General features: G+C 40.6%; 3 protein-coding genes across 4 annotated transcripts in view; 2 read left to right on the top strand and 1 right to left on the bottom strand.

The window, feature by feature from the left end:
* The first annotated feature begins 95 nt into the window (after positions 1-95).
* On the top strand, positions 96-4451 carry LOC136959982 (protein mono-ADP-ribosyltransferase PARP11-like). Of its 2 annotated transcripts, XM_067254234.1 has the most exons (8): positions 96-274; positions 561-686; positions 1053-1173; positions 1273-1348; positions 1624-1696; positions 1899-2026; positions 2205-2356; positions 2432-4451. In XM_067254234.1, exons 2-8 carry the CDS (start codon positions 567-569, stop codon positions 2746-2748), a joined length of 987 nt encoding a protein of 328 aa, XP_067110335.1. In that variant the 5' UTR covers positions 96-274; positions 561-566; the 3' UTR covers positions 2749-4451. The 2 variants fall into 2 exon arrangements, with proteins under 2 accessions (XP_067110335.1, XP_067110333.1); XM_067254232.1 differs by having other exon boundaries at positions 2205-4451.
* A 202-nt stretch (positions 4452-4653) lies between these two features.
* LOC136960181 (protein mono-ADP-ribosyltransferase PARP11-like) lies at positions 4654-8336 on the top strand. Its single transcript, XM_067254555.1, has 7 exons — positions 4654-4800; positions 4935-5049; positions 5188-5263; positions 5422-5485; positions 5873-6006; positions 6160-6311; positions 6530-8336. Exons 1-7 carry the CDS (start codon positions 4690-4692, stop codon positions 6826-6828), a joined length of 951 nt encoding a protein of 316 aa, XP_067110656.1. The 5' UTR covers positions 4654-4689; the 3' UTR covers positions 6829-8336.
* Positions 8337-9594: 1258 nt separating this feature from the next.
* tmtc2a (transmembrane O-mannosyltransferase targeting cadherins 2a) overlaps positions 9595-11874 on the bottom strand; it is a 47258-nt gene continuing 44978 nt past the window's right edge. Inside the window, 1 exon segment of the mRNA XM_067254554.1 lies at positions 9595-11790. Within this exon segment, the coding sequence (XP_067110655.1) occupies positions 11608-11790 (183 nt within the window). The 3' untranslated portion in view covers positions 9595-11607.

Below are 11874 nucleotides of genomic sequence, written 5' to 3'. Positions count from 1 at the left end.
ATGCATCGTGAAGGATGACAACAGCCGCTGCATCGTCGACTGTGACGTAAAATTGTGACGTTTGAACCAGGAAACTCGAGCTCTGCAGGAAACGAACGTCGGCTATTTGTAAACAATCGACAGAGATACTCAAATGCATCTTCATGTTGTGATGCTGCAAGCTGAATGTGCATCCTCGTGCTTGCGTTTCATTTCGACAAAATCCATATGTCGTGATGTGGTCTATTGTCTAAAAGAAGTCACCTGCATTTGGAGGTAGCTCTACAACATATCGGTAAGCCATGGCTAGCTATATTTCTTAGGTGTGGTAGCTAGCTGGTTAATGTTGGCTCACAATCCAAGATCCGATGTAGTAGGTCGTTTTGACGGGATGGATTTAACAGTTTGATGTGGTAGTTATGTCATCCCATATTTCGCATCTGCAAACAGGAAACAGACTGTTAAAGCTACTTAGTAGAACATGTTGTCAAGTAAACTCAAACCGTGAAACCATATCCCTAGTCTAGTGTCCATTGGTGTATTAGAAAAACCTAAAAGTAGTTTCAACGCCTTTTTTCCAGACTGTCATGTTTGCCATAAGGACACCAGAGGAGGAATGCTCATCGGAGGTGGAGGAGATGGACACTTCAGAGCCTAATTGGTGCTGGTTTTACCTGGCAGAGTGTGGAGTCTGGCATATGTTTGAGGTATGGTCATGGTAATTTACCCATCAGTCTAGTCGACATTCACTGCATCCATCTATTTCAGAGATCTATCCAGTCATCTTCACCTTATCCCCACCACAAACTATGCCCTTGCCGATGACCCATTCATCGGTTAAACCATCCAGCTGCCTCAGGGTATTACAATGGAGTCAGTTGGCTGAGCGGTGAGGGTGTCGGGCTAGTAATCCGAAGGTTGCCAGTTCGATTCCCGGTCATGCCAACTGACGCTGTGTCCTTGGGCAAGGCACTTCACCCTACTTGCCTCGGGGGGAATGTCCCTGTACTTACTGTAAGTCGCTCTGGATAAGAGCGTCTGCTAAATGACTAAATGTAAAATGTATCTGCTAGATTGACCCAAGTGCTGCATGCTCAGTGACCAGTGATCAGATTGAACAGCACTACAGCCGGAATCAACATGGTGTCATGGAGTTCTATACTGCCAAGTACACCTACCGGCTAGACTTTTCAGGTACTAAAAGCAAATATATTCTGTCTCATTGCTATGAGCAATTTCTGTTTGGGATAGTCATTGATTGGCTCATATTTGATTGACATTATTCCTGTCCAGTTATGAAACAGATAAATGTGACAACCGGGAAACAGCGGCCAATCAAGCGGTCCCTTCACTCTGCAACTGGCTTCAGGTATTATCAGCCACAGTATGAGGAAAATAATTAATGTAGGATTATCGGTTTGTGGTCTGAAATGTACTCATGAGTTCATGGGTTTTAAACTCTTTCTGCCATTTGTTAAAGTGAACATGCACAGGCTGGTATAATGTTATTCTATCGTAGGTCTAGAAACCCTTTAGTCTATCTGAAGGTTAAAGACAGAAAATACTAAATCTGGGGGCAAATATAATATAAAAGCTGGAAACAAATCGATATCGAGAATAATTGTCATCTGTCATCTTCACCAGGTTTATTTGTGACAATCTGGCCCTGCCAGTTCCCTGCCACTGGGAAAGGATAAACACAGATGATCCCTATCAGGTATGGACATCCAAGACCTGTGTCAACAGTATGACGATGTATGGCCAGCATTCTTAAAGAATGGAACCCCCTTAACACACTCAAACCCATACACAGATGTATGGGTTTTCGTAGTGCAGTGTCACCAAAGCTTTTGTTAGGATACAGGTTTTCAGTCGTTGTAAATAACACTATTTCTAAAAGTTTGTCATTGCTGTTTTAGCTTGTCCAGTTAAGCAGAGATACTTACGAGTTCAAGGAGGTCGCCAGGTTGTATGAGAGAACCATGGGACACCCAATCAAAACCATTCAGAGGATTCAGAACCTGGACCTGTGGGAGTTTTTCTGCAGGTAGTCGACTCACTTTCTTCAAAGTATTCTTTGATACAGTACACAGTAGTTTACATTCAGTTATGATATTTTTATTGTACAGTTTTTATGTAACTTACTCGTTTTTTTTATGTAGGTAAACATTATGAATATTTAATCGAATGTAATCTGCTTTTCTTCTTCCTTGGTTTTTCCAAAGGAAAAAAGCACAGTTGCGAAAGGTAAAGCGAGCGCAGGACATCGAGGAGAGGATGTTGTTTCACGGCACAGGCCACAGCAATGTTCCTGCTATTTGTACATACAACTTTGACTGGAGGCTTACTGGTAGCCATGGAGATGTCTATGGGAAAGGTAGGTCCCACTTGTGCTGTGACATGTATGCGGCTATGAGATACCCTAAATCGCTCTTTCTTATTCTTTGTTTAGGAAGCTATTTTGCCAGAGATGCCAAATACTCCAGTAAATTCTGCCTTACAACAGGAAAACACAACTTTGCTCTGCAGAAGCACGGTCTAGCGCCGCCGATATTTGCCAGCGAGCCTCCTTACAAGACCATGTTCCTGGCAAGGGTGTTGGTCGGAGAATACACACTGGGCCACCCATTGTACTGTAGACCTCCTTCAAAGGATGCGAGCTATACCAACTTCTTTGATAGCTGCGTGGACGATGTAGCCAATCCAAAGATTTACGTTATCTTTGACAGCAACCAGATTTACCCGGAATATCTCATTGAGTTCTACTGAGGCCTACAGGAACTGAGGAAAACATTTGCTTTGGGATTATTACACAAAGAACAGGGGGTGATCCACTAACCAGGAGTGGATTGGAAAACAAAAATGAATGAGAAATGAAGATGCACAGAGAAGATGTTGTCTCTCTGTTTGATGAGAGTTCCTGACTGGGGCCTGGTTAATATTAAGTGCCTTAATGGATTGTGAATACAGAGACGATAGGTTTCTATGTGATCTGCTCAGTGTCAATTGTGTTGTTTTCCTGTGTTGTGCTTTATGTTAATAAGACATTATGGGACAGGACGAGTACGAGGATGTCACAGAGGAAAAGAAAAGTACACTGTAAGAATGTACCAGGTGTTTTATCCTCTATCAAGAGGCTGTTTTGGACCTTTATTGCCATCTAGTTAAAAGTGACTACGTGCTCTGTGTGTTACCCCACCATGTTTTTAAAGAAGATGCTTTGGCTTCACTGAATATGATAATGAAACAATTTCACAGTCTATAATAGAGTCCTTCAGCACAAACCCTTATAGACGTGTACCTCCAGGTTATAGAAAGGATAGTGAACACGAATGCACACTGTTCTGTACACGTTTTCAGCATTTTAAAAGTCGCCTACTGTACACACATTACATGTAGTTGCTCTACCTTGACTAATTAATGAATGCAGTTCTTGGTTACAGGAACTATGTAGTGGTATTGACAACACCAACTCTACAAGAAAAAAGAAAGCTTAGTACAACTTTGAAAAGGGTTGTATAGTTCTTGTTAGTATTTAGTGTCTATTCTAAGAGCAGAGTTGTAATGTGTTTGGATGGCTGTGAACTCTTCCGATGGGCCAGTCTGATCAGATGTTGCCTTCGGTATCTTTCAAAGGAGGGGGTGGGAGGATTGAAGACAGAACTGGATTGTTCTGACTAATATGTTCTGTCATTCTGGACGGCTCTTGTGTAAGTCAAGTGGGCATTGTTTTGAACAAGGTCCAAAATGCCTTAAGCAAGGGCTAAACTGTTTCTTTTTGCCAATTTTTGCACCATGCTGTAATGTAGTTCTGTGTCTTGGGAGTCATTGACCTGTGTGTGTATTCTATGTGATACACGGTATGCATGGGAGGCACTTTCTTAAACCCAAGTTAAACAATCTACCTCATTCATTCAGCACTTTAGAAATGTTTTAGATTCCACATTGAAATGTCCCTCAGAACCAATGGATTTGTGTTTCCTCTCTGTGAGAGGGTGTGTCAGTGTGTCATGCTGACACAAGCCCTTTGTGTCTGTTCCATGTTATGAGATACTGTGAGATGATCATTTGTGTCCTTTTTTATTGATTATATTGTATGAAATTGATGTGGGTCTACAGTAAAGATTTTCTTGTGAGTTTGCATTCTTGGCAAAATTGGAACCATATTTTTTTCCATTTCTAATGGGATTCTAAACTGTTGTATATCACTATACATTTATAAACAATTACCTTAGCAGCTCTCTCTACTTTCATCTCTAACTGGAAAAAGATTGTAAATTATAAGTTGTTCATAAACTGTACTGTCACAGAGACGAAATCTGTCCTGGAGTATGATTGTGTACATAACACTGTAAATAAATTCTGTGTAAATCATGTGTTAATGTTTAACAGTTTGTATGTGTATACTCTTGCGTGATGATTGGTCAGTGTTTAATGTTAAATAATGAAAATGTATTAAAAGCATTGCTGAGTTCAGCCAATTACCACTTGAACAGTGTAATAACAACATAACAGCGTAACAGGAAGAAGGATAGGATGTGTGTGAGCATTGAGGGAAACGTTTTCAGTCTCACTTATTCTCACACAGGCAATCAGGAAGAAAAGAGGGAGGGTGTGGTTTAAAATACTTTTATCAGAGAAGTCAAGAGCACCAATATTGTTACTGATAGAAAGAGTAGCTGTACAGAGCACAGAGAGAGAGAGAGAGAGATGTGGAGTGTTAAAAAAGAAAGTTTCCCAGGTGTGGAGTGCATGGATACAACCGAGATTCCATGGCAGTGGTTTTACCTGGCTGATTGTGGAAGGTGGCATAAGTTTGAGGTACCTGTCTGTTTGGGTCTATGACTCTCTGTCCCTTTTTGACATCTCTACACACAGCTTCACACGGTAGCCTACTCATGTATTTGATAGCCTGCTGCGTCAACTTAAACGGAGCTTCCAATCCTAAACCTTAGGAAGACCAGGCGATATCCCTGACCAGCCAGGATACTGAGAGGCATTACTTGAGAGACTCAAAGGGAGTTCTTCAGATATCCGCAAGCAGAGGATGCACCAGGGTGGATTTCTCAAGTATTTAACTACTTTATAAAATATTCTTACATTTATAAATTCATTTATATTTATTATTAACTTAAATGTCGTTAGCTGTCACAGCTAGGCTGTAGTGTTACTAACGGTATTCATTTGATATTGTTTGACAATATCCAGCGATGCTACAAACTGATGTGCCAACAGGAAGGCAAAGACGAATCAAAAGATCCTGCAGTACAAACACAAATCCAGGGTGAGCCTTTTCTCTTTTACTAAGTCACACCTGTATTATTAGTATATAAGTCCGTTGACATTTTACTTTACACTGTTATGCAACCATACTCTTGTTTTGTGAGAAAATGAAAGTGAAACTGACCATTCTTGAGTAAACGAATCTTATTTTCTGTACAGGTGTAGTTGTTTTACCTCTCCGCCAGTGTTCTGGGAAACGGCAGATCCCACACTTCCTTACCAGGTATGAATAAGAATAAAGTAGTTCATAAAAGCTACTATTGTAATATTTCAAACACAGCCATAAACAATGTTTTAAATAATTATTTTTTACATGTTTTACATTTTAATTGTTTATTTCAGCAATTATTAGACTGTCAAAGAAAAAGTACCAAATTATCAACACAGAAAACAAGACAGATGTCTAAATGGCAAGTTATTGCAAGCGCTCTGTGATTACAATCTGGACCTCAATAGCAAATTCACCTGTGTACCAGGTCTAACACTGAATGCCAATCAATTTAGCAGAAGTGTGAATTTTTAACTAATTTGTTGTACAATTACAAATATTGCTGATTGTAACTGTAATTACATCACTATGAAGTTGAAAAGGTCTCCATTTGTCCTTAAGGTCTTCCCTCTGAACAAAGACACACCGGAGTATAAAACAGTGGCAGACTATGTGGAGAATGACGGGTTGCTGAAGAGACATATTCAATCAATCTGTAGAATTCAGAACTCGGATCTCTGGGAATTCTACTGTAGGTATGTTGTGTTGCATGGTCGTCTGTCTATCTACAGAATATGCGGATGACAATATCTTTAAATGAATAGATGTTATGAAAAACTACAAGAGCAGGCTCATAAATGTGTTTGCATTTCAGAATGTGCTAACTACATGTAAATATGTTTCTAAAGGAAGAAGATACAATTGGCTCGAATTCAAGGAGCTGCAGACGTTAAGGAAAAAAGATTGTTTCATGGAACCAGTGTCGACAACATACACACAATTTGCACTTACAACTTTGACTGCAGGTTAGCTGGAACCACTGCTCATGTTTACGGCAAAGGTAAGTCCTAATAAATACACATAATCAAAAAACACCTCACAGGTATTATGGCTGTCTTGTTACATATAAAAAATAGGCCTATAGGCCTACCTGGTTTAACTATGAGCTTAAAGAGGAGACCTAACCCATTTAATTAACTTTTATTGCAAAACAATAGAAGGTACACTGCCTATCCTTTTAAATATACTATACCATGATTTTATTTACTTTTTATCCAGGAACATACTTTGCAAAATATGCATCGTATGCTAATAAGTACAGCCCGTGGAACCTGAAGCCATGGACTGTCTTTGGTCGTGCACCCAAAGACTTCTTGTGTGAGCGGACCAAAGTAATTTTCCTAGCTCGAGTTATCGTGGGGAAGATGACTACTGGAAAACAACATTACTCCAAGCCAGATCACAAAAGTGCAACAAACTACCATGAAAGCTGTGTAGACGACATACAAAATCCCCAAATCTTTGTTATCTTTGACTCCAATCAGATATACCCAGAGTACTTGATTCAGTACTACTAGTAGGAATACTTGACTTTGGTGCGGCATAAGAGAAATTCGGTGTCCTCATCCATATTTGTTGCACTGAATCCGAAAACAGAAAAACTCAAATTTAATTTAATACAATTGTCCAGCAGAGGTCCCTATGAACCTGCAGAAGAAAGATGGACGGCAACTTCACGAAAACAAACCTGCAGGCAATGTTCTCAAGAATCTTCTCATATTAAAACAACCTAAAACAAATCAGAATCTCTCTACCACACATACAGATTTGGAGAAACTGACTATTTTGAGTTGACTGTTTGACTTGACTAGCAGCCTTTTGTGTTTCACAGTCTATCAGATTTGTCTACCTGTAAACAACATGTATTATTTCTTGAAGATTTTATATGCAATATCCTACTCGATTGGGATCTTGCTTGCATACAAGTGCTATTAGTAAAAAATAAGATTTTTTTACATTTTTATATATAATTGATTTGACTCTACACAAAACAGTTCCGCAACTCCACTGGACTGTTGCCAAGCAACACACTTTTTCCATTATAAAAGCGACAAGTGATGTTGGCTTCTTGAATAGATAACAGTAGTTAAAGATCCTGTAAAGCAAATTCCATTATTTGCTTCTCAGTACATTATATACGTATATTGAGTTCCTGAAAGCATGTGCAAAGCGCAAAAACGTTGTCGCACTGAAATGTGGAGTTAGACCGTAGAACAGTTTAGTTTCCGTTTTCAGATCAGGTTTTAATGGGCGGAGCCAAAAAATGACCGATCTACGTCACTTTGACCTATCTACGTCAGATCACAGACGGTGGCACTTGAACTTGAACATAGGCTATAGCAAAGAGTAGGCCTATTGAAGTTCTTTGGCTATAGGGCAGTTGTAGCCTACAGAACCCAGTGTGAACTCTGTATGTCCTGAATATTATTAGCTCCGTTCTACCTGTTCACACGGTTGCCCAGCAGAGAGGAAGTCTTTCATCTCTTCAGGCCTCTGTAACTTCCTTCCCTAGTTTACGTTCGCCACTTGGGCGCTGCAGTCGCAGGTGTCGCTCCTGATGTCTGAACTCACGGCTGGCGGATATGGAACACCAAAATACAGATGGCGCCATTATGTGTGGGAAACGTTCATCTTGTTAATAAATGCAGGTTATGGATTTATATTTATTTATTAGGCCTTAGGGGAGTCAGATGGCTGAGTGGTTAGGGACTCGGGCTATAAATCAGAAGTTTGCCGGTTCGATTCCCAGCCACGCGAAATGACGTTGTGTCTTTGGGCAAGGCACTTCACCCTACCTGCCTCGGGGGAATGTCCCTGTTTACTGTAAGTCGCTCTGGATAAGAGCATCTGCTAAATGAAATTAGGCCTATCTATAGAGACTGAATGAGAGAGGCATGTTGTAGCTACTGAAGCAAACATGTTATTATTTAAGATGGTTCTTTCACTAACTGGTGAAGAAATAAATATAAATGTAGGCCTACATGTAGCCTATTTATACTTTACCCTCGCCTATTAAAAGCTGAAAGAGTGTGTTTGTGTGTATTTGTTGGGTGGGTTGTGTTTGAAAGACATATTACACTGTTAGTTTCAGTGTTCGTGTTTATGTTTGGTATTTTGACTTAAAGGCCTATACTTAAGGAATTAAGGCCTACTATTATGTGTACTGTTTTGGCCTATCAAAGTAACGAATATATCCAAAGGCAAAACTGTAACCCTAGGATATAGTAGGCCTATGTTCCATGTTATTGCCACAGAACGCTTTTAAACAGCTTTTTGAATTCTTATATCCTTTATCCTTTTGAACCATCAATCTGAATCTTGGCAGTAGTTGTACCCACATTAGTATTCCTCAGGGTGGTGAAAATAATGAACCGAATCAGCTACATTGTTAACCTCAATTGAAGTAGGCCTAATGAGTAATGTGCTATGTATGAAATTGCTAAAAACTGCATCATTAAGAAATTTAAACGAGTGCTATGAGAACTATTTAACTCTTACCGCAGGCAAATCCTAATCCTATGCACCAGGTTTGAAACTATTAGCACTAAACTGCCACCCTCTACTCTACCTAGTGCATCCTGTGTTTTCTGCTCCCAGCTGTGTGTGGGTGTGACAGAGACTGCAGGATTTTTCAAACCCTGTTAGATATTTACCGCCTGCAGAGCTCAAAGTCAGAAGTTCTGTTTGATCTCGTTGAGATCAGTCGGTGGAGCCCTATTGATGATTTGGGCATGCCAAAAAATATAAAATAAATAAATAAGTCAAGGTCGACAGTCAGAAAGCATCAAATTAACTATCAGAGTTTGCGTGTGTGTGCGTCCATTAGGGCCTATCTCTTATTTTAAATAATCAGCTCAACTTTCACTATGTTCTGTTTGAAAGATCAGATTTCCATGGAAATTACCATTTAGAGAGAAGATGCAGGATTGTTGTATTCCCCTTCCTTGTCAGAAAACACGCATTGGTTTGAGAACGTGTGTTTATTTACTAAAATCTGAATCGGCATTCTATTTCACACAACACACGAAAGAGCCTACATATTCGTAATAATTTAACAAAAACATCTGTTAGGCCTATACCTCCGTTTCTCTTGTCATTGCTACAAAAAGCAAGCTGTTCACAATAACAATCACCTGATTTCCCTGAGCAGAGGAGGAAATAACCATGGCCTTACGACACTATGTTGGTCTGTTGGTCTGTCTGTCTGTCTGTGTTTGTGTGTGGGGTAACTGTCAGAGCCCTCTAGGCCCTAGGGCCTAATATATTCTAAAAATATGTATTTTAAAAGTAGGCTAATCTGTTTTAATTTTATTTGATCAATTCATTCTTTGACAATCTAAAGAAAATGTTTCTGCAATAAACCCTTCAATCCTGCCTATTCAGTTTGTGTTGGAATGTGAAGAGTTAAATGAAAAAATACCCTTTTGTCACCCTATCAGAATTTTGCTGCCTCCGTTGTTGGGAGGAAAATGCTATGGCCGATTAATTGTATTTCCAGAGAATGTCTAGGTCTGGTAATTAAATGAAATACTAATTTCCATTGACAGTAAAATTGACCAATCATATCTTCCCTCTAAATGGGTGGGCTTTGTTATCACTATCTGCCCGCTATGGTGAACGCGATCACAAGTTAATAAACTAGCTAACTTAGCTTGTTAGTTCACTTCACAATGGAAGCCACAAGTAACGTTCGTGCTACCGGGCAGGCCAGAATGTTAGACATGGCCTTAATTTCCATCGAGAAGGAATTGCTGATTACATTTTAAGCAAAGGATCAGTTGCATGACCCAGCCGTCAACCAATTCATCCAAATGGACAGGACAATGAACTTCGTTTTCAAGTAAAGATCATCAAAGGTAGGAAATGTTATTTAAAAACTTCTCGGCCGCCGTGCCAACTGATTTTATTACGGCCGCCGATGCCACTGTTTTGTAGCCTTATTAGCCTAGCCTATATGTTATAGTGTTGTGCAGAATGACCGGTCAATCTGTAGGCTAAATGCACAATTACTGTAAATGTGCTGCAAGGGCTGGCTCAAATAGTGCTTAATGACCAACACAATTTCATGCAGCCTAGGCCTTATGCTGTGTGCGGGCTGTATCATGTTTTTCCGACGAGTGAAAGGGGTCAGAGGGCCAAGGTTTAAGAGTCACGGTTCACCACTTCCTCACTGACTGAATGAAGGATTGAGTAAGTGAAGGAGAAAGAGCGAGAAAGAGGGTAGGGATGTCTTTCTCCTTGTATGGAAAAGCTGCTTATGTCTGTTGTCCCCATCATAACATGACAGTCTGTAGTCACCATCATAACATGACAGTGTAGTCACCATCATAACATGACACAGTGTGGGTATTAACAGCAACACAGTTAAATAAGTTAAGAATGATCTGATCACACACAATGTAATAAAATATTTTCATCATACAACATTTAATAACCTGTCTGCTTGATAAGAGGCACAACTCAAAACGTTGGCACATACATGTACTGTATAAACCTTGTATCAGCTTGGGTTTAGTACCTTTCCAATTTTTCTTAAAATATGGTCTTCGTTCACGGTTTACATTTGCTGGACTCAAATGTGTGGCAAAAAATAAATAATCCAAAACTCTGACCAGGTATGAAAGCACAAAAGATGTTGGTGAGACCACATTATTTTCAGATTATTTACAGACACTGGGCTTTAGTCCTACACATCTCTAAAGTAAAATCATTAAAACTTGTTTTAGGGATCAAAATTCAACTCCCCCCCCCAAAAAAAAATAATCAGATTTTCTCAAATTTACATCAGATTTTTTTTCTTCTTTTAATTCGGGGCCATTGCTCTGTATCTTGACTTTCACTGTTCTTTACCTTACAAACGTAACCTTTTATAAAGATCCATAGCTTGGCTCTCTTTGCCAGTTTGTGACCTACCACTCCCCACTGCAGATTAGCGTTTCAGTCCCACTCCTACATGCAATAACAGCTTGTCCCTTGCTTGTCTCTTCAGTTGCCATCAGCAACGACTACTTTGTCACTCAACCCATAATCGTTTAAGTTCCCCATATCAGCCAAAGCCTTTCACCCTTTATTTGTGTATTAGGTTCTCCAAGCTTCCTTAACTACCATCCAGCAGAGACTGCTGTTCTCTTTCTCTCTTTCCGTCTCAGTCTGGCTGGCGTATAGCGTTCCTGACCAGCCTCGGGCCTCGTGGTTCACCCTCCAGAGGGGCCCAGCCTCTCTCACGGGGCCCCCCTCTCAGAGAGGGGACACAGATGTGTTTCGTCTGGTTTTCCTGCCTCTGTGGTGGGCCCTGGTCAAGGCCCCTGCCGGGTGCGGAGGCCCTGCCTCTCCATGATGTTCCACAGCTTGCGGAGGTTGGACTGGGTGATGGCGTCGTCGGGCTTGAGCCGCAGCGCACGCAGGTAGTTGGCCTCAGCTTCCGGAAGTTTCCCGTTGAGGTGGAGGATGGCACCCAGGTTCATCAGGGCCGCCGGGTACTGAGGGAGAAGAAGAGGGAGGAGGGAAGAGGGAGGAGAGGAGGGGGAGGGAGGAGAGGAGGGGGATGGAGGAGAGGGAGGAGA

This window comes from Osmerus mordax, chromosome 17 (assembly GCF_038355195.1).
Source record: "Osmerus mordax isolate fOsmMor3 chromosome 17, fOsmMor3.pri, whole genome shotgun sequence".
Classification (NCBI taxonomy): domain Eukaryota; kingdom Metazoa; phylum Chordata; class Actinopteri; order Osmeriformes; family Osmeridae; genus Osmerus; species Osmerus mordax.
This window is presented reverse-complemented; position numbering and strand designations above follow the sequence as displayed.

Excerpts from the sequence above, each read along its gene's own strand:
- LOC136959982 (XM_067254232.1), top strand. The coding sequence starts at position 567 with ATGTTTGCCATAAGGACACCAGAGGAGGAATGCTCATCGGAGGTGGAG. Across the intron at positions 1,697-1,898 it reads ACACAGATGATCCCTATCAG|CTTGTCCAGTTAAGCAGAGA; the intron begins GTATGGACATCC and ends TTGCTGTTTTAG. Across the intron at positions 2,027-2,204 it reads CTGTGGGAGTTTTTCTGCAG|GAAAAAAGCACAGTTGCGAA; the intron begins GTAGTCGACTCA and ends GTTTTTCCAAAG.
- LOC136960181 (XM_067254555.1), top strand. The coding sequence starts at position 4,690 with ATGTGGAGTGTTAAAAAAGAAAGTTTCCCAGGTGTGGAGTGCATGGAT. Across the intron at positions 4,801-4,934 it reads GAAGGTGGCATAAGTTTGAG|GAAGACCAGGCGATATCCCT; the intron begins GTACCTGTCTGT and ends CCTAAACCTTAG. Across the intron at positions 6,312-6,529 it reads TGCTCATGTTTACGGCAAAG|GAACATACTTTGCAAAATAT; the intron begins GTAAGTCCTAAT and ends CTTTTTATCCAG.